Source organism: Gopherus evgoodei, chromosome 14, assembly GCF_007399415.2.
Source record: "Gopherus evgoodei ecotype Sinaloan lineage chromosome 14, rGopEvg1_v1.p, whole genome shotgun sequence".
Taxonomy (NCBI): Eukaryota; Metazoa; Chordata; order Testudines; family Testudinidae; genus Gopherus; species Gopherus evgoodei.
This window is the reverse complement of record NC_044335.1, coordinates 31,757,368-31,782,507: the sequence shown is the minus strand read 5'-3', so window position 1 is coordinate 31,782,507 and position 25,140 is coordinate 31,757,368. Positions and strand designations below refer to the sequence as shown.

The 25,140-nt window shown below is 47.5% G+C and overlaps 1 protein-coding gene across 5 annotated transcripts in view; it reads right to left on the bottom strand.

The window, feature by feature from the left end:
- Positions 1 to 25,140, bottom strand: part of NDRG3 (NDRG family member 3) — a 120,824-nt gene that overhangs the window by 46,561 nt on the left and 49,123 nt on the right. For 2 of the 5 annotated variants that reach the window (XM_030533132.1, XM_030533133.1), the window contains exon 2: positions 21,185 to 21,349. The exons of 2 other annotated variants lie outside the window; for them this stretch is intronic. In XM_030533132.1, coding sequence (XP_030388992.1) covers positions 21,185 to 21,288 — 104 coding nt within the window. In that variant the 5' untranslated portion in view covers positions 21,289 to 21,349. Of the gene's footprint in view, positions 1 to 4,045; positions 4,133 to 21,184; positions 21,350 to 25,140 lie in introns of those variants that run through there. One more of the 5 variants, XM_030533137.1, reaches the window with a different exon arrangement.

Sequence of the window (25,140 nt, the reverse complement as noted above, 5' to 3'; positions counted from 1 at the left end):
ATGGCAGATGGAAATCACTGGTTACAAATGCAGAGTAACACATACTGGAAGGAATATTAAATACTCCCACACATGCTGGGTTCTGTACTGACTATAACGACTCAATAAGACCTGGGCATCATCGTGGGCAGCTCAGTGGAAACCTATGGTGTCATAAACAGATAGCTAAGGGTTAATGTCTCTTTCACCTGTAAAGGGTTAACAAACAGTGACCTGCAACACCTGACCAGAGGACCAAGCAGGAGGCAAAATACTTTAAAATCTCGGTGGAGGGAAGCCTTTGTTTGTGTTTTTTGGGTTTTGCTTTGTTCTCTCTGGGCTCTGAGAGTGACCACACATACCTACAGGCTCTCTAATCTTCTATTCCAATTTTGTAAGTATAAAGGTAGAAAGGCGGTATAGTCTTTTTATTTGTTTTCCTTTATTTGCAAATGTGTATTTGGCTGGAAGTATTTTAAATTGTATTTCTATTGGAGGAGGCTATTTCTTCAATTTCTTAAGCTGACAGACCCTGTAACTTTTTACCATCTAAATTGCAGAGATAGACCTTTTACTTTTTTCTTTCTTTTTATTAAAAGTTTTGCTTTTAAGACCTGTCTGATTTTTTTCCCCTTGTTAGGCTCAAGGGAATTGAGTCTGTACTTAACAGGGAAGGAGAAGAGAGGGGAAGGGTGGAATCCCTTTGTTTTAGATTCACAGAGCGTGAATCTGTCTCTCTCTCCAGGAGACCTAATTTCTCTGTGTTGTGATTCAAGGGTTTGAATCACAGTAATCTTCCAGGGTAACCCAGTGAGGGGAAGGCTGACAAAGGCAACGGTGAGGAAAGAGGTTTATTTTCCTTGTGTTAAGATCTAGGGGGTCTGGATCTTGGGGGTCCCCAGGGAAGGTTTTGGGGGGACCAGAGTGTATCAGGCACTCAAATTCCTGATTGGTGGCAGCTTATCAGATCTAAGCTGGTAATTAAGTTTAGAGGAATTCACGCTAGTACCCCAACTTCTGGACTCTAAGGTTCAGATTGGGGAAAGATACTATGACATGGGCAGCTCAGTGGAAACCTATGGTCAATGTGCAGGAGTGATAGAAAACCACTAACATGTTTCCCTGGAGCTGCAATTTCTGCATTAGGATGAGCTGGGAGATATTTTAAGACACATTTACACTTCTTCTATGCTATGAGCTGGCGTGTGATTCCCAGCTAGGGTACACATACTTATAGTAGCTCAGTGAGAGCCAGCACGAGTATAAACAGCAGTGTAGCATGGGCAGTGGCAGCACAGGCGCAGCTGAGTTGTGCTGAGTATGGAGCCACCATTTTTAGGCATGTTTGGCACAGCTCAGCTGTGCCTTTGCAGCCACTGCCCATGCTACACTGCTATTCACGCAGTCACAGGACAGAAAGAGGAGGTTATGGGTTACAGATTGTTGTAATAAGTCATAAATCCAGTGTCTGTTCAGTCCATGAGTTAGTGTCTAGCAGTTATGCATTTAAGCTCCCAGGCTCATCTTTTGACAGGGTTGTGCAGGTGTCCTTTCAGGATAATGATAGACAGGTGAGACAGCGTGATCGGTTTGTGAGAAGTGTTCATCCACAGGTGAAAGGGTGTTCTTGTGTTGTCATTTTCCTATTTCACTCAAGAGCCCTCTTTTTGTCCTGTAGAGATGTGATTGGAGCCACTCTACCTTGAATAGTCCCTTACAATATATTCTAACTACTCATGTTAAACAATCTGTTCCACCTATCATTTTGCTGTGACGCTGGGAGTACCCTTCCCAGACCTGAAGAAGAGCTCAGTGTGGTTGGAAAACGTACACTGAAAACTGAATGGCTGCCCATTTGGTATTACATCATATTACACAGACATGCCTAGCTGCATCTGACCTATCTATTAGATGAGCAAGAAGAGACAGCTAAAATGATGATTACAGCTCACTGTGATCTTTCTCACAGTTCTAAATTGGACCACTCCTCTTGCTCACCCCAGTGATCATCATCCTGTATTTCTGGTTCAATACGATGAGGCTTGCGATCAAGCTGTGAATTCACTCTCTCCATGCATGGATGCAGGAGCTTACTCTAGGTCTGGCTGCAGCAGATTCTTATCATGCTCAAATACAACAGTTCATGTGGCGCACACATAAGTAAGGCCTTGTCAATACTACAGAGTTTTGTCGACTCAAGTTAGGCTGATGATCAAAACCTGCTATAATTACATCGCTTCTGCGTGTTCACACAACACTACTTAAGTCAGCAGAGCACATCCACAGTTGGTGCTCTAGCACTGACAGTGAGAGCAGTGCACAGTGGGTATCTATCCCGCTGTGCTACTCACCACCTTCTGTAGCTAGGAATTTGGGAAGGCGGAGTGGGTAGCTGTGCATCATGGATGTGGGGTCAATAGCCCATGATGCAGTTTTTTCCGTCCCATCATTCCATGGGCTTCCAACTGCGTTTCACGATATTTTTCAACAGCCCGTTTACTGTGCACGCGCCATCTCTATCTGAAAGCATGGATCCTGCTCTGCTCTCTGCTGCTATGATCACTGCTCTGAACACATCCTGGCTGATCATGCAGTATATCATGAGTTCCCAATCTGAACAGGAATCAGTGGTGCCTGACCTGCTGTGTGCCATGGAAAGAAGCAACACCAGATTACTTTTGACATTCAAGGAGCAGTTACACATGGTGGACCATCACTTTTGGGCTCGGGAAACAAGCACTGAGTGGTGGGATCACATCGTTAGGCGGGAACCTTTGGATGCGCAAAGCCATCTTCCTGAAATTGTGTGCAGAGCTCGCCCCAGCCCTGCGGGGCAAGGACACTCAAATGAGAGCTGCCCTCTTGGTGGAGAAATATGTGGTGATCACGGTGCGGAAGCTGGCGACCCCAGACTTCTTGCAGTAGGTCATGAATTGGTTTGCAGTTGGGAAATTCACCACTGGGGCTGCATTAATGAAGTGTGCAGGGCCATTAATCACATCCTGCTACAAAGGACTGTGGCTCTTGGCAATATGCGTGAAACAGTGGATGTCTTTGCGGCAATGGGATTCCCTGAGGAGGGATGATAGCTGGCACGCATATCCCAATTTTGGCCCTGGACCATCTTGCAATGGAGTACATCAATAGGAAGGGCTACTTCAGTATGGTATTGCAGGTGCTTGTGGATCACTGTGGATGTTTCACTGACATCAATGTGGGATTGTCCGGGAAGGTGCATGATGCACGCATCTTCAGGAACGCATTTATACAGGGACTTTCTTGCCTGACCAGAAGATTCCAGTGGGGGATGTTGAAATGCCTATAGCAATCCTGGGAGTCCCAGAGTACCCCTTACTTCCATGACTCATGAAGTCTTATACAGGAAATTTGGACAGCGGTAAGAAGTGCTTCAACAATAGGCTGAGCAGGTGCAGAAAGATGGTAGAACATGCCTTTGGCAGGAGCCTAAGGGTGAAAAGTTTCCCCTGGGGTGGAGCATGGAGGCGGATTGCCTGATACCAGGGCTATTAGAGGGGCACAACAGGGAGCTATTCGAATCAGGGAGGCTTGAGGTAACATTTTGACATTGTGAACCAGTAATGTGTCTTTCTGTGCAGCACTTTGCGATGTTTTTTAACCTGCTGCCTTGCATGAAAATTTTAATGATTCCTGACTGTGATTTGTAGTCAGCAAATGATCAAACTGCAACTGTGTATTAATTCCAGCAGCAACCCGTGTGTAGGAGACAAACGAAGATTGGCTATCTTTCAGAGAGTATGTTTTTATTAAATACCAATTAACAACACACACAAAAGGCTTGGTGGGGAGGGAGATAACAATGAAGAGCGGTGTATGCTCTGATAGCTATGTTAAGTCCAGCGATCATTTTGGACACTGTCTGAAGGGATGGAGTGAATGGGGTACTGAGACGGGCTGGGAAGTTGCAAGGAATGTGTGCAGGGAGTTTGGGGAGGGGATGGAAAGCAGTTCTGTATTGGCTGCAGAGAGGGCCGAGCACGTATGAATTTAGCCTGCAGTGTGATTAGAGACTTCAACATCTCCATACCCTTCTCTATCACTTTTATCATCCACTCCTGGCCCATTAAAATTCACTCCTGGCTCTCCTTTCCATCCTGTCTGTATTATAAAATTTTCTTTTAAAGTCTCTCTCCACACCCTGCTTTCCTGTTTTCTGGCTTCTGAGGACTGGAGCACCTCTTGAAACGTCCTCCTTGGTTGCTTCCTTATCTGGTGGAAGCACTCTGCTGGCGTACAGGGGGTTCCCCTGAAGGCCACACCTGCATAAGCACAAAAAATAATAAACAGAAGCATGATTGTTAGTGCACGAATAGCAACAATTATTGTAGAAAGATGCACCCTTTTTAAATATGAATCAGTTTCTCACTGTCCCTTGGCAAGCACACAGCTCAGTGAATGCCCTAAACACAGTGAGTTCAGCCCAGGGAGGGGGATGCTCAAGATGGGGCACAGAGTCTAGCAGGTTTTTTAAGGGGATCGCTGCAGGTGACTAGGAATACTATTTAAATTCTGCCACCCTTTTCCACAGGCAGGGGTCACTGAAGCTCATATCTCATTCCTGATGATAAGCAAGGATGCAAGGGTGCATATCCTGCATGCACGTGGCTTCAGACCAGGTCCCTATGCTGTTCACCGGTGAGCTGCTTTAGTCCCTGTACAAATGACTGCTGATTGGTGCGGGAAAAAGTTTCCTACAATGGAGGAAGGAAGCAAGCAGCTCTGCCAAGGAATCTTCGGCCAAGGACTGGTGAGCATCTCGAGGAAAGTTTCCCAGAGATCTCTCTGGAGGATTTCCCTGAAATCTCAGTGTGCATTGACACACTGTTCTGCCACACTGCATAGCTGCACAAGCGAAGGTGGAGCACACTCAAACACAGTTAGTCTTGTACACGTCTATCCCTTCCCCTACTTCTAGAATATACAAAGCAAAGGACAACTCTACTTCATATAACTGAGCAGCATCAACTAAAAAAGATCACTTACCAGAGCTCTCCTTTCCCGCATCATGTGTGCCAGAAACAGACTGCTGGGACTGGCTAGACCCCGCCAGAGTGGAAAAGTGGTCCAGACTCACTGCACCATCAGGTGACCCTGCCGTAGGCTCCACATCATCCTCCAATTCGACCTCCTTACCACGACTTCATCCTTGGGGTTCAGTCTGCTGTCCGCTTTCTCTAGCTCCGCCGAAGTATCCACGGGGCTCTTGGCAGTAGATGTGGGGTCACCGCCGATGATGGTGTCCATCTCCTAACAGAAGGAGCAGGTCTTCGGCACAGCACCAGAGGGATGGTTTGACTCCCTTGCCTTCTGATATGCTTGCCTCAGCTCCTTTAGCTTCACACGGCACTGATGCATGTCCCATTTGTAGCCCTTATCCAACATGCCATGAGAAATCTGATCAGGTATCGAAGTTCCTATGGCTGGAATGAAACTGGGCCCGCACAGCCTCCTCTCCCCACAGTGCCAGCAGATCCAACAACTCAGGTGTGCTCCAAGCAGGTGAGTGTTTGCTGCATGGAGCTGCCATGGTCAGCTGGGAAGATGCAATGTGAGCTCTCCACACTGACCAAACAGGAAGTTGAATTTCAAAAATTCCCAGGCCTCTAAAAGAAGAGGGACGGATGCCTGTTTACCTGGATGCAGGGCAGTGGAATTCAAACTGCTGACCAGAGCAATCAGGACTGGCATTGTGGGACATCTCCTGGAGGCCATTTACAGCAACATAAGCAAATGCAGTGTCTATATGACTTTGCTGCAAAAAACTCTGTAGCTTAAGCTATAGTGATGTTAAAATTCATTTCACACAACTCTGTCAAAAGAATCTGAAGCTTATGTGACAGGATAGCCTAATTTTGGCAATTAATTGATCTTTGATTATTAGCAGGTTAATTTGCCCATTGGTCTGTGATGGGATGCTAGATGGGGTCAGATCTGAGTTACTACAGAGAATTCTTTCCTGGTGTCTGGCTGGTGAGTCTTGCCCACATGCTCAGGATTTAACTGATTGCCATATTTGGGGTTGGGAAGGAATTTTCCTCCAGGGAAGATTGGCAGAGACCCTGGAGGTTTTTCACCTTCCTTTGCAGCGTGGGGCATGGGTCACTTGCTGGAGGATTCTCTGCACCTTGAGGTCTTTAAACCACAATTTGAGGATTTCAATAACTCAGACATAGGTTAGGGTGTTGTTACAGGCGTGGGTGGGTAAGATTCTGTGGCCTGCATTGTGCAGGTGGTCAGACTAGATGATCATAATCGTCCCTTCTGACCTTAAGTCTGTGAGTCTATGAGCTCTCCGCCTCTTGTCAAGGTGGTTTTATTTTGTTGGCAAAGCAGGAGAGTGTTGTTGGCAGAAGGAGCACCGTAGTGTGTACACCGCCACCATTTTGTTGATGAAAGCTGACTTTTGTTGACAAAACTCTGTAGTGTAGACAAACCTCAAGTCCTCACAATGGTTCTACCATTTCCCACTCGCCCATGTATGATATACGGTTAAAAGAAAACCTATGTTAAAAGAACTAACAGGGGAAAGCGTCTCCTCTCGATTGCTACTAGGGAATTAGGGATGAGCTGTGATTTTTATTCTGAATTTAACCTCAACATGAGAGGAAGCAACTCATAGCCAGAAGCTGCCCTACAAGACACAGACAGTCTGGCAGGTCATTCTCATGATGTCAGCATACTGCTCTCTCTCCTCCCAGAGCTAATGCCCTAGCAACAATAGACACAAGACGTAAATCAGCACAGAGCCAGAAAGATTTTATTCCAGCTTAATCGCTCTGCAGAGTTGCATTAAGAAAATCCATTGCCCCATTCTCCTCCTGCTGCCCTATTAGCCCTGTCCAGGGCACTCCCCCACAACACAACTGGTTGGAACACTCACAAAGCGCAAAAATCCTCTATGTTCTCATCAGTCCTGCCTAACGAAGGATTAGCTTTTATCCAGGCGACCTGGATAATGAAGAGAGGGGCTGGACTATTAGCAGATGCACTGCAGGCCACATTCTGCTATCTGAAAGTCTAGGAAAGAAGTATGTAGAGCACAAGACCAAGAAAAATTAGATTGTCCACAAATCTGATCACCCCCCACTTCCATCCTGCAACAGAACAAAGGGTCCTGCTCCCAGGATTTTATACTCTCCAGCAGCTGATGATCTGAAAGCAGAGCCAGAACGTGCGTGGGTGAAGGTTACAGGAGCTGAACGGGTTTTGAGCTGACGGCAGAAGGTGACAGACTGCCCCTTATAGCCGGAGAGTTTATTCCCTGCAGCTGGCTTACTCTCCTCTGAAGGAGAATGTCCTTTGGGCCAGACACTTGCAGGAAGGGAATGCCGACAGGACCCTTGGAAGCTCTCTCCCATTCAGCAGAATGCTCCATACCACCGCGCTCTGACTCTTTAGAGTGACTGCTCTGGCAGCTGGCCAGGCAAAAGGCTTCAATGCCACCCTGGAAACCTCATTACCGTTGGACATACAGTCCTCCTGCCTGGCCTAGACTGGCTGCCACACAGACAAGGAGTGCAGCTGGCGCAGAGTGGACTCTTGAGGCAAGAGTTCTACCGGGTACCACTGGCCATGAAGAGGTGTCTTCCCAAAGTCTCCTATGCAACCAAAAGTGATGCATAGCCTGAACACTTCTTTGCCTGGGTTCCTCCAACTGAAAACGCACCAGAAGGCTGCATCTGGGGTGGGAAGCCTCACCTGATGGCTGCACTGATTTGCTGGTGGAGCAGTGAAAGGGTCAGGAATAACTTGGAGAGAGACTAGTGTTGCCTGTAAAATGCAGACAATACTCCCCCTCTTGCTCTTCTTGATGTAGCTTGTAGCTTTCTGGGCACTCACATACAGCACCTAGCTTCCCCCCAATTTCAGATGCTACGTGCTACTGCAATATCGGTGATTAACAACAACAAAACACTGATGTTAGCCTGGTAATAGTTCACTTCCTACTCTCCTATTGTTCCCACCGCCTAGCATTAAAGTTTATGAGCCAGCCAGCAGCTCTTTGGAAGACTAATCCGGCGCTTCACAACTTTAAAACTATTCACGCTGGGCAGCAGACTTCCCAAGGCCCATCATTTAGTATGCGGCAGGCTGAGAATCGTACAGAGCATCTCCTCAAAGGGTAGTGAGGTCTAGTATCGCCTGCCTGCAACTGAAGAGGCAGACAGACCCAGTGGGTCCTTCAAGAGCAGTGCCAGTTCCACTCTGACAGGTTATAACATTAACTTCAGAGTACATTCAAAAAGAGAAGTGTCCAAAAGTGCGAGAAACACTCAAGTGAAAAGGAAGAGCACTGCAGAAGGCAGGGTGCAGCTGAAGCAACAGGTTTGTGTGCAATGATCTACACATGCATTTCTCTTTATACGGCTCAGTACAGTATCCTGGGCAATTGCTACCTACACTTGCATTTGCACACAGATGACACTCTCAGGAAACTCCTTCTAAACCAGTTTTTCCTTCCCAAAGGCTTCTTGGAGACTTGGATAGATTTGCATTCTCTGGAAATGGGTTCCAGAAGCATCAAGGCTAAGGTCTTGGCTACACTGGCGCTTTACAGCGCTGCAACTTTCTCGCTCAAGGGTGTGAAAAAAAACACCCCCTGAGCGCTGCAAGATACAGCGCTGTAAAGTGCCAGTGTGAACAGTGCCGCAGCGCTGGGAGCGTGGCTCCCAGTGCTGCAAGCTAAACCCCACCAGGATGTGGAGTACGTGCAGCGCTGGGAGAGCTCTCTCCCAGCGCTGGCGCTGCAACCACACACGCACTTCAAAAAGTTTCAAGTGTAGCCATACTCAAAGTCACCTGGTGGATACATAATTGACATGGGGCCTGGAGCTCTGAGTAGGGGACAGGAAAGTCCTAGAGGTACACAGGGTGGAAGGGTGCAAATACCCACTTGCAGAAATCCTTAAACAAGCCCTCAGTAAATCAGATAAGTAGAAGCCCCATTATCCCACCAGAGCATTGACAACGCTCCCATTGAGGGCTTGCCTATGTGGAAAAAGGAGCCGAAATCATGCATGTACATGCTATTTCAGAATAAGAGTGCCCCAAATAGACAGGTAAAATTTTCATTTAAATTATACTGAAATAGAGTGCTCTTATTCTGAAAGAAGTGTGTAAACCCACGGAACAGCACCAGGATAGCTGAAGGTGCGAATTACAACCCTGTTGGTTATTTTAACTCCCGTTTCTGTGCAGACAAGCCCTCAGAGTGCTGTTACTCACTCAGAATCAGAGGCCTGAAACACTCACTAGCCACTGCAATGCACCTGCTTTAACATTCTTATGTATCATGGAAACAGAATCTCCCACACACCACCTGGAAGAAAGGGCATAATTACTTTCCAGAGTCAGCCACTGTGCAACAAAACACTTTGTGCTCTGCTGCTGCAAGTCCTTCTACATTCATCATAACCAATCCAGAGCTTCTAATTTACCAGCTCCATGACTTGTCACACTCCTGCCTTTACAAATTACATTAGACTTGTCACATCTCTCACAGGGACAATTCTTTAATACAGTTATTAAGCTACGATGCAAAACATGTAAAGGATACATCTGGGAAAATGTAGACTTCTCTCAGTAAAATATTACCTCCCCTACCTTGCCTCTCATGTCCTGGGACCAACACAGCTACAGCACTACTTGTCTCTGACTGTCAGCCTAGCAGAGACTATGGGCATTGGGCAGTCTGTTCTCCAGAAAGCATGTAGGTTTAAAGCTGTAACAAACTGGGTTAGTCTTCCAAAGGGCTGCTCACTCTCCCTTACAGCCTTGAATAAGCAGTTCTTACCAATATGAGAAGCCAAGAGGGAATTTCCTTCCAAAGGGAATCTGGGAGTGGGAGATGGGACACAAGGTCAAACAGGGCTGGCTTTAGGCCAATTCGCCCGATTCCCAGGAATCGGGCCCCGCACCTTAGACACTTTATTTTTTTTTTTTTAAACTTACCCCGGGTCCCTGGCTGCGATCTGCTCAGGGGTCTTCCGCGGTCCCGCTCCCTTGAGCGAAGTGCAGGCGGGAGCGGGCAAGTCCCGCTCTCCCGGCTGGAGCCCCGGCCAGAGCGTGGCAAGTCCCGCTCTCCTGGCTGGAGCCCCGGCTGGAGCGCAGCAAGCCCCGCGCCCTCGCTCTCCTGGCTGGAGCCCCGGCCGGAGCGCGGCAAGCCCCGCGGCCTCGCTCTCCTGGCTGGAGCCCCGGCCGGAGCACAGCAAGCCCTGCGGCCTCGCTCTCCTGGCTGGAGCCCCGGCCAGAGCACGGCAAGCCCCGCGGCCTCGCTCTCCTGGCTGGAGCCCTGGCTGGAGCCCCGGCCGGAGCACGGCAAGCCCCGCGGCCTCGCTCTCCTGGCTGGAGCCCCGGCCGGAGCACGGCAAGCCCCGCGGCCTCGCTCTCCTGGCTGGAACCCCAGACGGAGCGCGGCAAGCCCCAAGGCCCCGCTCTCCTGGCTGGAGCCCCGGCCGGAGCGCTGCAAGCCCCGAGGCCCCGCTCTCCTGGCTGGAGCCATGGCTGGAGCCCCGGCCGGAGTGCGGCAAGGCCCGCTCTCTCGGCTGGAGCTCCGGCCGGAGCTCGGCAAGCCCCGTGGCTCTGCTCTCCCGGCTGGAGCCCCGGCCGGAGCATGGCAAGTCCTGCTCTCCCGGCTGGAGCTCTGGGCCTTTAAATAGCCTCCAGAGCCCTGGGGCAGTGAGGGGCTCTGGGGGCTATTTAAAGGGCCGGGGCTCCAGCTGCCTCTGCCACCCCAGTCCTTTAAATAGCTGCCAGAGCCCCGCCACCCCCATGCATTCCCCAGGGCTCCCGCAGTTATTTAAAAGGTCCAGGGCGGGGTAGAAGCTGGGGAGCCCTGGGCCCTTTAAATAGCCCCCAAAGCCCTGGGATAGCAGGGAGCTTGGGGGCTATTTAAAGGGCGGGGGCTCCAGCTGCTTCTGCTGCACCCCCTGCCCTGCCCACACCAGCCCCGCTCCCCCTGCCTGCAGCCAGCTCTGCACCCCATGCCCACAACCAGTCCCTGTCAAACCCCCTGCCATGTCTCCAGTCAACCCCTACCACACACCCCTGTGGCCCTGCCCAAAGCCAGCCAGCCCCCCACACACTACTGCCCGCACCAGCCCTGCACACCCTGCCCTGTCTCCAGCCAACCCCTGCTGCACCCCACTGCCTGAAGCCAGCCAGTCTCACACTCCTCTGTCTCCAGCCCTGCCAACCCCTGCTGCAACCCCCTGCGGCCCTGCCTGAAGCCAGCCCACCCCACACACCTCCTATCTCAAACCAGCCCCGCACCCCTTGTCCTGCCTGCAGCCAGACCCTACTTCCAGTCAGCCTCTGCCCTGCCTCCAGCCAGCCCCCATGTCCACTTGTGCCCTGCAGATCCCAGGGCAGTAACCCTGCACACCTGCTTCAATGAGGGGGGCAGGGAGCAGCTGGGACCCACACATGTGAAACGGCAGTCATTAATAACCAATCAACAGCATATATATGATGCAATGTACATAATATATAATTTTATTATTTATATAGTTATGGAAAGTAAATAATACATGAAAGAAATTAAAGGCTTTTTTTCCACTTTTTTTTTTTAAGTCATCCCTGCCAGGGCCCTGCCGAAAATGTTCAAATTGGGCCCCACACTTCCTAAAGCTGGCTCTGAGGTCAAAACTACTGTTTGCAAATTGAGCAAGATGCTCAGAAGCCTGCTCATTTCCTTGCATCCTGGATATTTACTCAGCATTCACACTGCTGCAGCCTTGGAGAGGCCCTTCCTCAATGACCTTCTGCAGAAATTTTTATTTATTTATTTATTTTATTTATTATAACAATTGGAGATATACCCATCTCCTAGAACTGGAAGGGACCTTGAAAGGTCATCAAGTCCAACCCTGTGCTTTCACTAGCAGGACCAAGTACTGATTTTTGCCCCAGATCCCTAAGTGGCCCCCTCAAGGATTGAACTCACAACCCTGAGTTTAGAAGACCAATGCTCAAACCACTGAGCTATCCGCTCCCGCCTCCCTGCACACTGCTTGCCTGCCTTTGTTCCACACCCTGTGTTGGAGCCATTTATTTCCAACAACTGTGCATACAGCTCCTCTAGACCCCTTTGATTATGCGCCACCTTAATCTTGGCACATTCCTTTTTCCAAGTAATAAAACCCTCATTTATAGCCCTGGTGACCCTTTATTATCCTTGCTGCCCTCTGCTTTTTCCTCAGTTCTTCATTAAATTCTTCCTGAGCTGTCATTAGCCATCTGTACAGGCCAGTCCAAGTCCTGTATTTATACATGCAGGTTAACAGTAACCTTTCAGCTAGGGAGGTAAGGGTCCAAATTTCTCTTTCAATGTCTAAACACTCTACCAAGTTTGCTACTCCCTCTTTACTCCCTAGCCCCTACATTTTTGGTGTTGTACCAGCAATTACAACTGCATATTCTACCATATTTCCAGTTTCTTGGCACACAAGTCAAATTGTCAGCATTCTGAGAGAGAACTGAAAAACTCCATCTAATCGCTACAGAACATTGTTATACCCATAAAAATATATTAGAATTGGAAAAGATACAGAGAAGGGCAACAAAAATGATTAAGGGTATGGAACAGCTTACATCTGGGGACAGCTTAAAAAGACTAGGACTATACAGCTTGGAAAAGAAATGACTAAGGGGGGGAATATGCTAGAGGTCTATAAAATCATGAATGGTGCGGTTCCTGGACGAAGGGAGCTAGAGAGCCAGCACTCATGGCGGGAGCAGCGCACAGAGCACCCCGACTGCCCCTTCTCCTTGGAGCTGCAGGGATATGCCGGTTGGAGCCGGGTAGGGAGCCTGCCAACCCACACCAGCAAGGGTCCCAGGCCATGCCCCAATACCCAGCCCCAGTAATTATAGGCCTGACTGCCTGACATAGATGCCAGGCAAGATAATGGAGCAATTGATACTGGACTCAACAGAGAATTAAAGGAGAGTAATGTACTTAATGCAAATCAATATGGATTTATGGAAAAGATATCTTGTAATCTTATGGAAAAAGATAAAGTTAGTTCGACGAGTTTGGTTGAGTCAAAGAGGGTGAGGTAATATCTTTGATTGGACCGACTTCTATTGGCCAGAGAGACATGCTTTCAAGCTTATCCAGTGCTCTTCTTTTGGTCACAAAAGTGGGTACAGTAAACAGTATGAGCCTTTCTCCAATATCCTGGGATTGACATGGCTACAATACTGCATACAAGTTTGGTTGATGAAGGTAATGGCGCTGACATACTGTACTTAGACTTCCCATAAAAAATGGAAAATGACTGCCTAGGAAGGAGTACTGCAGAAAGGGATCTGGGGCTCGTAGTGGATCACAAGCTAAATATGAGTCAACAGTGTTACACTGTTGCAGAAAAGGAAACATCATTCTAGGATGTATCAGCAGGAGTGTTGTAAGCAAGACACGAGAGGTAATTTTTCTGCTCTACTCTGTGCTGGTAAGGACTCTACTAGAGTATTGTATCCAGTTCTGGGCACCACATTTCAGGAAAGACAGGGACAATCTGGAGAAAGTCCAGAGAAAAGCAACAAAAAAAGATTAAAAGTCTAGAAAACAATGACCTATGAGGAAAGATTTAAAAAATGGGTTTGTTTAGTCTGGAGAAGATAAGACTGAGGGGGGACATGATAAAAGTTTTCAAGTACTGTACATAAAAGGTTGCTACAAGGAGGAGGGTGGAAAATTGTTCTCCTTAACCTCTGAGGATAGGACAAAAAGCAATGGACTCAAATTTACACCTGGGATTTCTGCCCCCCAAAAATTAAAATTCTGCACACATTTTAAAATTCTGCAAAATTCTGCATATTTTATTTGTCAAAATAAAGCAATATATCACAGTAGTTCCAATTATTTTGCTAAATTTATCGTCAGCAAGTAACAATACAGGCAAAAAATATTTCCCCAGGAGAGGAGAGTTAAACAAACCCCTACAACAATCCAGTTTCTGTTTCTCTGTTCATTGTTGAGCAATCAGTCTGGATGTGTCACACATGCCAGCTGGGCACATCTTGGGAGAAAGCTCTGTCCTTTTGGTCTTTTAGTCGATCGTCAATTTTTTGCCCTGCTCCTGTAGGGTTACCATATAGGTGTTCCCGAAGAGAGGACACTGTCAGGGGAAGGGGAAGCTAAAGGGGTGCTGGAAGGGTGTGTGTACTGGGAGAGGATATTTGGGGGTGGTGGAGGTGGCTGTGTGGGGCATCCCCAGCCAGACGCCTGCATCCCTTTTCCCCAGAGCTCAGGGAGAAACAGCCTGATGCTGCGTCCCTGACTTGTATGAAGTTTCCTGAATGCCACCTCTTTCCTTCAAGGCGATCTGTGAATTGTATCTGCCAGGAACCCTCCAGCTCCCCCTCCCCCTGGCAGCACTCTCTATTTGCGAGCCAGGCTCTGCAGGGCCCAGCGGCCCCTAAAGGTGGCCCAGGAGCTCTGCAGTCCCAATTCTGTGGGGGAAAATGAAATTTTGCACAGAACATTAATTCTACACAAATTCTACATTGCATAACTATGCAGAGTTCCCCAAGGAGTATAAATTGCAGCAAGGAAGGTTTAGGTTGGACATCAGGAAAAACTTCCTATCAGGGTAGTTAAGCACTGTAACAAACTGCCTAGGTAGATTGTGGAATCTGCATCATTTGGAGGTTTTTAAGAACAGATTAGGCAAGAACCTGTCAGGAACGGTCTAGTTATTACTTAGTCTGCCTTGAGTGCAGGGCACTGGACTAGATGACATATTGAGGTCCCTTCCAATGCTACACTTCCATGATTATATAATTCTGCAAGGCATTTGACTTGGTACAACACAACATTTAGATTTAAAAACTAGAAAGATATCAAATTAACATGGCACACATTAAATAGATTTACAACTGACCAGCTGATAGGTCTCAAAATGTAATTATAAACAGGAAATTGTCATTTTATGGAGTCTCATAGGGACCGGTTCTTGGTCCTATGCTATTTAACAGTTTTATCAGTTACCTGGAAGAAAACATGATAAAGTTTGCAGATGACAAAAATAGAGAGAGTGGTAAATACAGAAGAGGACAGGTCAGTGATTCAGAGCAATCTGGATCACTCTGGACACTGGACAAAAACAAACTGCATATTTGCATACAGCTAAATGTAAATGTATTCATCCAAGAATAAAGAATGTAGGCCATATTTACATGATAAGGGACTCTATGCTGGGAAGCAGTGACTCTGAAAAAGATCTGAGAGTCATGGTGGATAATCAGTTGAACTCCCTATGTGATGACACTGTGTCCAATCCTGGGATGCACAAACAGGGGCATCTCATTTAGGAGTAGAGAGGTTATTTTTACCTCTTTATTTGGCACTGGTATGACCCCTGCTGGAATACTGTGTCCAGTTCTGGTGCCTACAATTCAAGGATGGTGATAAACAGGAGGCGGTGAGGAGAAGAGCCACAAGAATGATTAAAGGATTAGAAAACATGCCTTAGAGTGATAAACTCAGGGAGCTTAATCTATTTAGTTTAGCAAAGAAAAGGTTAAGGGATAATTTCATTACAGTCTAAAAGTATCTACACGGGGACAAATATTTAATAATGGGTTCTTCAGTCTACTAGAGAAACGTCTAATATGTTACAGTGGCTGGAAGTTGAAGCTAGACAAATTCAGACTGAAAATGAGGCATAAATTTTTAACAGTAAGACTGAGTAACCATTGGAAACAATTTAACAAGGGTTGTGGTGGATTCTCCGTCACTGACAGTTTTTAAATCAAGATTAGATAGTTTTCCAAGATCTACTCTAGGAATTATTTTGGGGAAATTCTCTGACCCACGTTATGCTGGACATTAGACTAGATGGTAAGAACAGTCCCTTCTGGCCATAGAATCTCTGAAATGTCAGGCCTCAGGCCTTTACCTTTGGCAGGGTGGAATTCTACAATTCTCCCACTCTTAGGCTAGGCCCCGTGTACCAACTATTCTCACCCCACATGTCTGAGTTCACACACCTTCTTCCCTTCAGGAGTCTGTGATCAATAATGTGCAGTCAGCAGCCTTCTTAAGAGTTGTGGGTTTTTTTAAGTAGTAGGAACAAATCTTTTTAGAGAAAAAAAGGGGATTTAAAATAGTCTACATACCGTCCATTCTACCTATAGCCCTACTGTCCTGGGATGGTGATCTAGCCTAGTTTCCCCAGATTCCCTAGCTGGGACCCATGTCTCAGTCTGCTTTCCCCAAAGAATTACCGCTCTTCAGTTTTCCCAGATTTCTTTTGTCTTTGAGTTCACAGGCTTTTTCCTGTTCTGCTCCAAACCAGTTGTGTAGGGTGGCCAGAGAGGTTGTTTAGCACGTACTAAGAGCTGGCTACCTTGGGTGGAGCTGGGTGGGAAATGGTGTTCCCGTCCTGTGAATATTAGAATTCAGAAATTTTCTGTATCAAGAAAAAACTGAAACCTTTCACAGTTTTTGATGAAGAAACACAACTATTTCACTCTCTGACCAGAAATTCCATCCTCAGCCTGAGAAACCCTTTCAACGAGTTCTGGCGAACCTGGTATGTTCCTGCAAACAGTTTCAGTTTCAAGAAACTGACAATTTTTGGGCAAACAGTTTTGGTGAAAATTCCCAGACAGCTTTAATCTTGAGCCATTCTTTTCCCTCATGCCTGTTTTTCCCAACAAATTCCAGTTGAGTTAAACCAATACAGTGTAAGGCAGTTGTCTGAATGACCTCTCCCCTACCACCTACTTAGGAACTAGGGGGAAAAGACCTCAAGAGCAGAGAGACACCTATTTTCCCTTGGTGATCAGCAGGCATACATACCTGCTTTGCCAGAGTCATCAACTGTGGTCGTTTTGGGTTAAAATTCACATAAGTCTTGGCTGCAGGGACAGTGAAATATTGTTATCCTTACTGTAGGACTAAAGGGCAGCAGAATTGTACTTAATTGGCCCTAAGTGGGGGGGACAGTCACCCTACCTCAATCTCACTTGCAAAGCAGCAGGCAGTGATACCAAATCCAAGTGAAAGTTGGCGTGGGGATTGGGACAGATGCTCTTAACCTGGTGGCAAAGACTCTGTTTTCTCAGTTGCCATTTGACCTTCCCCCTCCAGGGTTTAAAGACAGCTGACTGGACTTGAGACCCCTTGTTTCTCGGTGGTCGCTCGAGCTAAAATCTTGATAAGCTGGTCTAGGGGCTGAGCCCTAAGACAATGTGGGGACAGTGTTGCTGAGAAAGACAATGCAGAAGAGGCAGCAGCAGTGAGGTTCCCCACTAGCCAGTGAAATCACTAAGGACTGAGCTAGGTGGTGGAACCTCAGAACACGGCATCACAGACAAAGGCAAAGGGGATAGTGACAGCAGTAAGCAGAGGCATCACTCAGCCGTGCCCTCCCCCCTCTGGGTATGAGGTGAACCCACCCGAACGCACTTATGGAGTCTTGTGATTTTCACATTGCAGTGGGAGAAACTAATGCGAAGCACTACTGCCCAAGATATTGTGGGATGGATGTTTTACTTAACGTTTGCATACTTTTGCATCACTGTTGTGTTTTCCCAAGTTAATACTGGGCTCCCTCTCCTCTTAATAAAAAATTTCTTTTTTTATACACAGACTTAGTGCTTGCAAGTGGGGAAGTATTGCCTCTTAGAAGTACCCAGAGCTGGTGTTTGGTTTTCCTCGAGTTTCAGGGGAGGGAGGAGGAGCTCAAGCCAATTGTGTTTTGTAATGCTAAGAGGAAACCCTAGATACTGAACCCAACGCTGGTTGCTGCGAACGCACCTGGGAGACAGAAACCAGCACAATAGCCAAATCAATACACAACATTCATAAATTACGAAGCAGCTTCAAATGAGTCACAAGTCTTTTCCCAAGTGAGGCAAGAGAAATGCTTTTTAAACAATAAAAGTATCATCTCTGGCTCAGTATTCTAGCCTACTGGCTAATATAGCCTTGCATCTGGTTGCTGTTAAATACAAGGCTAATGGATTTCTGTGACTATTATTCCACATGCTAGTCTGATCAGCATGCTGGATAATTTAGTCACTCTGTATTCCTTATTCAAAACATCCCCCATATTTTCACAGTCACATTCTGAGAGTCCTTATCAAGTCTATGGGCTTGTCTACATCAGAAAGTTGCAGCGCTGGTGAGGGAGTTACAGCGCTGCAACTTTGAAGGTGTACACATCTGCAGGGCATCACCAGCGCTGCAACTCCCTGTTTGCAGCGCTGGCCGTACTCCCGTTTTGTCTCGGGTGTAGAGGATCCAGCGCTGGTGATCCAGCGCTGGTAATCCAATGTAGACAGTTACCAGCGCTTTTCTTGACCTCCGTGGAAGGAGGAAGCCTCTGGTAATCAAGCTGGTTTCCTTTCCCGGTTTGCTCTCTCGGTCCCGGAGCCACCCAGCAAACCGCAGGGAAGGAGACCTGCTTGCTCGGGGTTCCGGGACCGAGAGAGCAAACCGGGAACGCCGCGGTTTGCTCTCTCGGTCCCGGAGCCACCCAGCAAACCGCAGGGAAGGAGACCTGCTTGCTCGGGGTTCCGGGACCGAGAGAGCAAACCGGGAACGCCGCGGTTTGCTCTCTCGGTCCCGGAGCCACCCAGCAAACCGCAGGGAAGGAGACCTGCTTGCTCGGGGTTCCGGGACCGAGAGAGCAAACCGGGAAAGGAAACCAGCTTCGCCGCGGTTTGCTCTCTCGGTCCCGGAACCCCGAGCAAGCAGGTCTCCTTCCCTGCGGTTTGCTGGCTGGCTCCGGGACCGAGAGAGCAAACCGCGGCGTTCCCGGTTTGCTCTCTCGGTCCCGGAACCCCGAGCAAGCAGGTCTCCTTCCCTGCGGTTTGCTGGGTGGCTCCGGGACCGAGAGAGCAAACCGCGGCGTTCCCGGTTTGCTCTCTCGGTCCCGGAACCCCGAGCAAGCAGGTCTCCTTCCCTGCGGTTTGCTGGCTGGCTCCGGGACCGAGAGAGCAAACCGCGGCGTTCCCGGTTTGCTCTCTCGGTCCCGGAACCCCGAGCAAGCAGGTCTCCTTCCCTGCGGTTTGCTGGCTGGCTCCGGGACCGAGAGAGCAAACCGCGGCGTTCCCGGTTTGCTCTCTCGGTCCCGGAACCCCGAGCAAGCAGGTCTCCTTCCCTGCGGTTTGCTGGCTGGCTCCGGGACCGAGAGAGCAAACCGCGGCGTTCCCGGTTTGCTCTCTCGGTCCCGGAACCCCGAGCAAGCAGGTCTCCTTCCCTGCGGTTTGCTGGCTGGCTCCGGGACCGAGAGAGCAAACCGCGGGGAAGCTGGTTTCCTTTCCCGGTTTGCTCTCTCGTCCCGGAACCCCCCTTGAAGCCGCCCAACAGCGCTGCAGTGTGGCCACATCTAACACCACTTGCAGCGCTGGTTGCTGTAAGTGTGGCCACTCTGCAGCGCTGGCCCTATACAGCTGTACTAATACAGCTGTAACAACCAGCGCTGCAAAATTTTAGATGTAGACATGGCCTATAGCTCAAATGGTGGATAACACCACATGTGGCAGAATTTCAGAGCTGAAACATTCTTATTTTGCATTGGGTTTTGCCTGGCCCTGGCCCTGGCCCTGGCCCTCCCTTGTTCCGGTGCCCTGGCTACAAATCTACAGGAATCCTTTCAGAAAAGAGCCAAACTGGTAGTTATTGTGTGTCTCATTTTAAAAGGCCAGGAATATGCACCTAGAACACACTGACAGATCTAAGGTTTTGTTTCACTCACTGTACAAAATACTTGTACAGTTACAGCAGCAGTTTGTAAATACCTGCAGGAACACAAAGGTCACAGGATGAAAAATTCCATCTGCTGAGACATTCAGCAGTAAATCCAGGCAGCCTGGAGTATCTCTGGGGACCTTAGCCTGCCACAAGCTATATTTTTCCCAGATACCCTTTTGAAAATGATACAGAGCAAACCCTCTAAGGTCCTCTTACATGTTTATATGCATTATACGCTGGTCTCTTTTTTAAGATAGAAACAAAATCCACATAGCTTCAAAGTCATTAGTGCCCTAGAGGCAAATTGCAGTAGCAGAGTCCATTACAATAACTCATTCACTAAGATGCAGTACCCGTTAGAGAAACTCCCACTGGAATAAAACCTGCTCCAACAACAGTAATAGCAGCCGTTACCGAGTGATTCTCCAAGCACTAAACCAATTCTCTCCTCTGTTAATAATCAGGTCACTGTACACATCCAAGGGAAGGTGCATACTCCTCACTGCTACTAGCACACAGTGACAGTTTGTGGAGAAGCAGTCTCTTTAGACTTTCAGGCTACATAAGTCTTTAGCGCACACAATGGAAACAGGGAAGAAGGAAGCACTGTCTAGTACTGTGGTTCTCACCTTTTCTCACCCAGGATCCAAGTCCCACTCATGGTTTCTTTCAGGACTAATCCACATCCCACAATCCTTTGCTGTTGCAAAGGGACGTGAGATTGGGGTCATGGAAAGAATTCACAGCTGAATCTTGGATGAAGGGAGTGAGGGGTAGCATGGGAAAGAAAGACCTCCCTCCACACATCAGCTTCAGGGCAGCACAATTTGGAAAGGTTGTGGGGCTGGTTGCACAGGCTTTTGGAGTGCCTCAGAGCTGAGCACATGCAGGTGGGGGGCAGAGGAGAGGGGCTGAGGTGCTGCATTGGGACTGGGTTGAGAGGGGAGCTGGAGCAGCAGGAGGCAGCAAACTGCTCCCAACTGCAGGAGTGAGATGCTGTGGTCACCCCCTCACAATTCAGTCATTCAGACGACTTTTCCTTGTGGTTAGAGCATAGGACTGGGACTGAAGAACTGGCATGTGAGATTTCTAGTCCAGTAGTAAGGATCTTTAATAAAAATATCTATTTGGGGCTAGTACTGAATGACCCAAGACTCCTGGGTTCTATTCCTGGATCTTTCAGAGATTCACGGTGTGACCATGAGCAACTCACTTGACCTCTACAGGCCGCAGTAAGGGTTGATCGACACACAAACTTGTACTGAAATAACAAAAGACGTGAATTAAAACTGACAGTTATTTTGGTGCAAATATCTGCAGACACTAGCCACTTTTATTTCAAAGTAAGAGCATCCACAAAGATCTGCACCTGAGTAACTACAACAGTTTTGGGGAACCAATTCAGTTCGGTCAGTGCAAGTCTGTGAGCAGACTTAAATAGGAGCAACAACTCACCTGCCACCCAAGGGAGCTGTAGTGAGTGAAAAGCACTTTAGAAAGGCGCTATATCCTGCGATGGCTCCAGGGAGATGGACAGGAGGAGGTAACAGGTCTGCCATCTTTAACTTCGGGGTCTGTGCCAATGGTCACACTTAAAAGATTTAAAGTGTCCGTAGCCCACTTAAAAGAAGAAAACAGAAAGCATGTCTATCTGCAGATTCGATTTAGAAACATAATTCCTTAGTGTTGATGCATTATGAAGGTGCCCAAAACTGGTATAATTTATTCTCCTTCACAAACAGGAATTGCTCTACTGATATAATGCACCTTTGTCCACCTTTCAGCTACTTTATTGTCATTACTGCAAAAGTATTAAGGGATATATAAAATCACAGGAGTGTAGGACTGGGAAGGACCTCAATAGGTCATCTAGTCCAGTGGTTTTCACCCAGCGGTATGAGTCTAGATATCATCTAGATATTTGTCTAGTTTTATAACAGGCTGTATAAAAAGCACTAGCGAAGTCAGTACAAACTAAAATTTCATACAGACTATGACTTATTTATACTGCTCTATATACTATACACTAAAATATTAAGTACAATATTTATATTCCAATTAATTTACTTTATAATTATATGGTAAAATGAGAAAGTAAGCAATGTTTCAGTAACAGTGTGTGGTGACACTTCTGTATTTCTCTGTCTGATTTTTGTAAGCAAGACATTTTTAACTTGGGGTACGCCAGACAAATCAGACTCCTGAGACGGGTATAGTAGTCTTGAGTTTGAGCGCCATAAATTTAGTCCAGCCCCGTCATGCATGGTTCATTCTCTCTCAATCTCTCTGCAGTAGCAGAATTGTGTGTGCAGTGGAGCAGTCTGTTTTGGTAGGGTTTTGTGCATGTTTTAAATGTACACAGAGCGCTTGCATTAATTAAAGAAGGCAGATCCGAGAAGTGTTCTTGGCAGCTGGCATAGAAGGAAGTGAAGTTTGTGATGGTCCTTCATTTGGGAGTTCATTCCACAGACTCCCTCCCCCCAGAAGCTCCATCTTCTGCACAGTTGGACTTTACCCTTGTGCTAAGAAATTCCACTGTGCCCGAGTGGAGCTGTTGACCAGTTCTCACCCCAGGGCTTTAGGTAAGGTTTTATATATGCTGGGCTCAGGAAATGCCCTGAAGATAAGGACCAAGACTTTGAACATGATATTCTACGAAAGCCAGCACAGACAGTAGAGGACAGGTGTGATGTGTTCGCAGGAGCCGGTGTTGCTGAGGAGATGTGCTTCAGCATTCTGCACCAATAGGAGTTTCTTAAGGGTTGATGCCTTCACAATCAGGTATGCAGCATTACTATAGTCCAGACAAGTGGTGACAAAGGCATGAATAACTAAGGCGCCAAGTCATCATCTGCCATAATGTAGGATAGGTTCCTCACCAACCGGAGATGACAGAAAGCATTACTCATGCATGCACGCTATGTGAGAGCTCAGCATCAGTGAGAAATCCAGCAATATATTGACTGAACGGACCAGCTGTGGGCATCAATCTTCAGCGCAAGACTGCAAGCTCTTCAGTGCACTTTCCTCTACCCATCAGCATAACATGTCATGCTCAGGTTCTACTTCAACCAGCTGTTCTTCACCCCTGAGCTGATCTCATCCAAGCACTGGGCATCTAGGTCGTGGTTCAGTCATACGTGGTGAAAGATAGGTCAATCTGTGTGTCATCTACATATTGCTGGCACTTATCTGACTAGTACATCTAGTGGCTGCATATAGATTTTGATAAGTACTGGAAAGAAAATTGATCCAGGTGAGGGGTCTCATAGTGGAGGTGCAGTTCCCCACCATTATTTGTTGGAAGCATCCTTCCATGATGGATTCAAACCATTACCCTGGACCCCACCACCTCTCTAAGGTGGGACAACAGTATCTCATGGCCAATGCTAAAGGAAGATCCAGGGAGATGAGAATGGGTATCTGCCTTCTATCCACTGACAGCAGATGATCTTCCACCAATGCCACTAAAGCTGCTTCAATGCCATGTCCTGACCTGAATCCAGATCCAGTCTCGGAGATTAGCTTCAATTAGGTGAACTTGTAGTTGGTGCTTGGCTAGCTTCTCTGTGAACTTTCTTAGAAATCGGAGATTTGACACTGAGCACTAGAACCAATGTATCTTCTGGGGTTCTTCAGTGTTTGTCAGACTATTGTGTGTTTAAGGAGGAAGGGAAGATACCCTCCTTGAATGAGACATCGGCTATTTTGGACAAGAGGGGCACCAGTTGCTCAAGGCTCTCTGGCACCTGATAGAAAGGGCATGGGTTAGTTCACAGGTCTTGGGTTGAGACTCCTTTATTCATAGATTCCAAGGCCAGAAGGGAAGGGACCACTGCGATCATCTAGTCTGGCCTCCTATAAAATACAGGCCAGACACCTTCTCCAAAATAACTCCTATAACAGATCTTTTAGAAAAACATCCAATCTTGATTTCAAAATTGTCAGTGATTGAGAATCAACCACGACCACACAATCGTTTGTAAACTGATCCAGTGGTTAATTCCTCTCACCATTAACACCTTACTTCCAGTCTGAATTTGTCTAACTTCAACTTCCAACCATTGGATCATGTTAGACCTTTCTCTGCTACACTGAATACTCTTGGGGGAATTCTGCGCCACTGCATATTTAATGAGACTCGCAGACTTCGAATTCTTGTGCAGAAAAAAGCTTCTGTCAAAATGTTGCTGCAGTTCTGCCTTTTGCCCACCAGAGGACATTGTGGTGACAGAACAAAGTTGCAGCTCCCCGCCAGCGAGAAGAGAGAGTGAGCTGCCTTCGCAGGGTTTGTCAGGCCAGGTGCTGGGGGTGTCAGACAGGGGCTCATAAGGATTAGTGGGGGAGGACAGACTGGGGCAGGGCTGAATGGGAGTGGAGGCACACGGCCATGAGGGGAGGGAGATGCAGAGACACATGGGGTCGGGGCAGAGCTACATAAGGACGGGGAATGGCTGGGTGAGGACACAGACACACATGGGGGGGCAGATGCGCCTGACTGAATGGGAGATGATAGGGGTCAGCCAGAGTTTGCATGGGGGAAGCTCCCGAATAATACCTCCCTGCCCCACTCGAAACCTGTTCCATACTTCTCCCACTCATATCCAACAGCCCTCCAAGTTCACACCCAGCAATTTACTTCCTTCTTCTTCAGCTCCTCTGTTACCGCGACTCCCCCGAGCCTTTGCACTGCTTCTGAGGAGGTGTGGGAAATACAGTTCTGAATTTATTATTCAGAGTTCCGTGTTAATATACCTAGTAAGGAATCTATTTGTCAAAAAACATTTCCTGAATCTTTTGTCTCTGTATTGTTACAGACCTGTCAGCAAGTATGTATTTTGAAATAAATCACAAAAATAATTGAAACTGGTGTGATTTTTGTGTGTTATTTTGACAAATAAAATACGCAGAATTTTAAAATAGTGTGCAGAATTTTTAATTTTTTGGCACAGCATTCCACCAGGAGTAAACGAAGAGCACACTAGCAAACATTTGTTCCCCCCTGCAGGTACTTTTAGACTAATCTAGTCACCCCTCGATGTTCTCCTTGTTAAACTAAACAGACGGAACTCCTTGAATCTATCACTGTAAGGCAATTTTTCTAATCCTTTAATCATCCTTGTGGCTCTTCTCTGAACCTCTTCAATTTTTCAAAAGGGAGTGCAGTACTTCTATTGAGGGCTGACTGTACTGAGCTCTGGGAATGCAGGCAGATAGTTTGTTGGCTGGTATAGGTGGGTTGGATCCATGTTGTCTGAGAACGATTCCTGAATGTGTGATCTTTTCTGCACAGTAGGATGATGGTTCTTTGCATTCGGAGCTGGGTTCTTTTGTGGGCTGTAGGCACACAGGATTGATAAAGTTGTTTACCATCCTGGATGGCTCCTTGGGGTAGGATTTGGCAGTCTCAA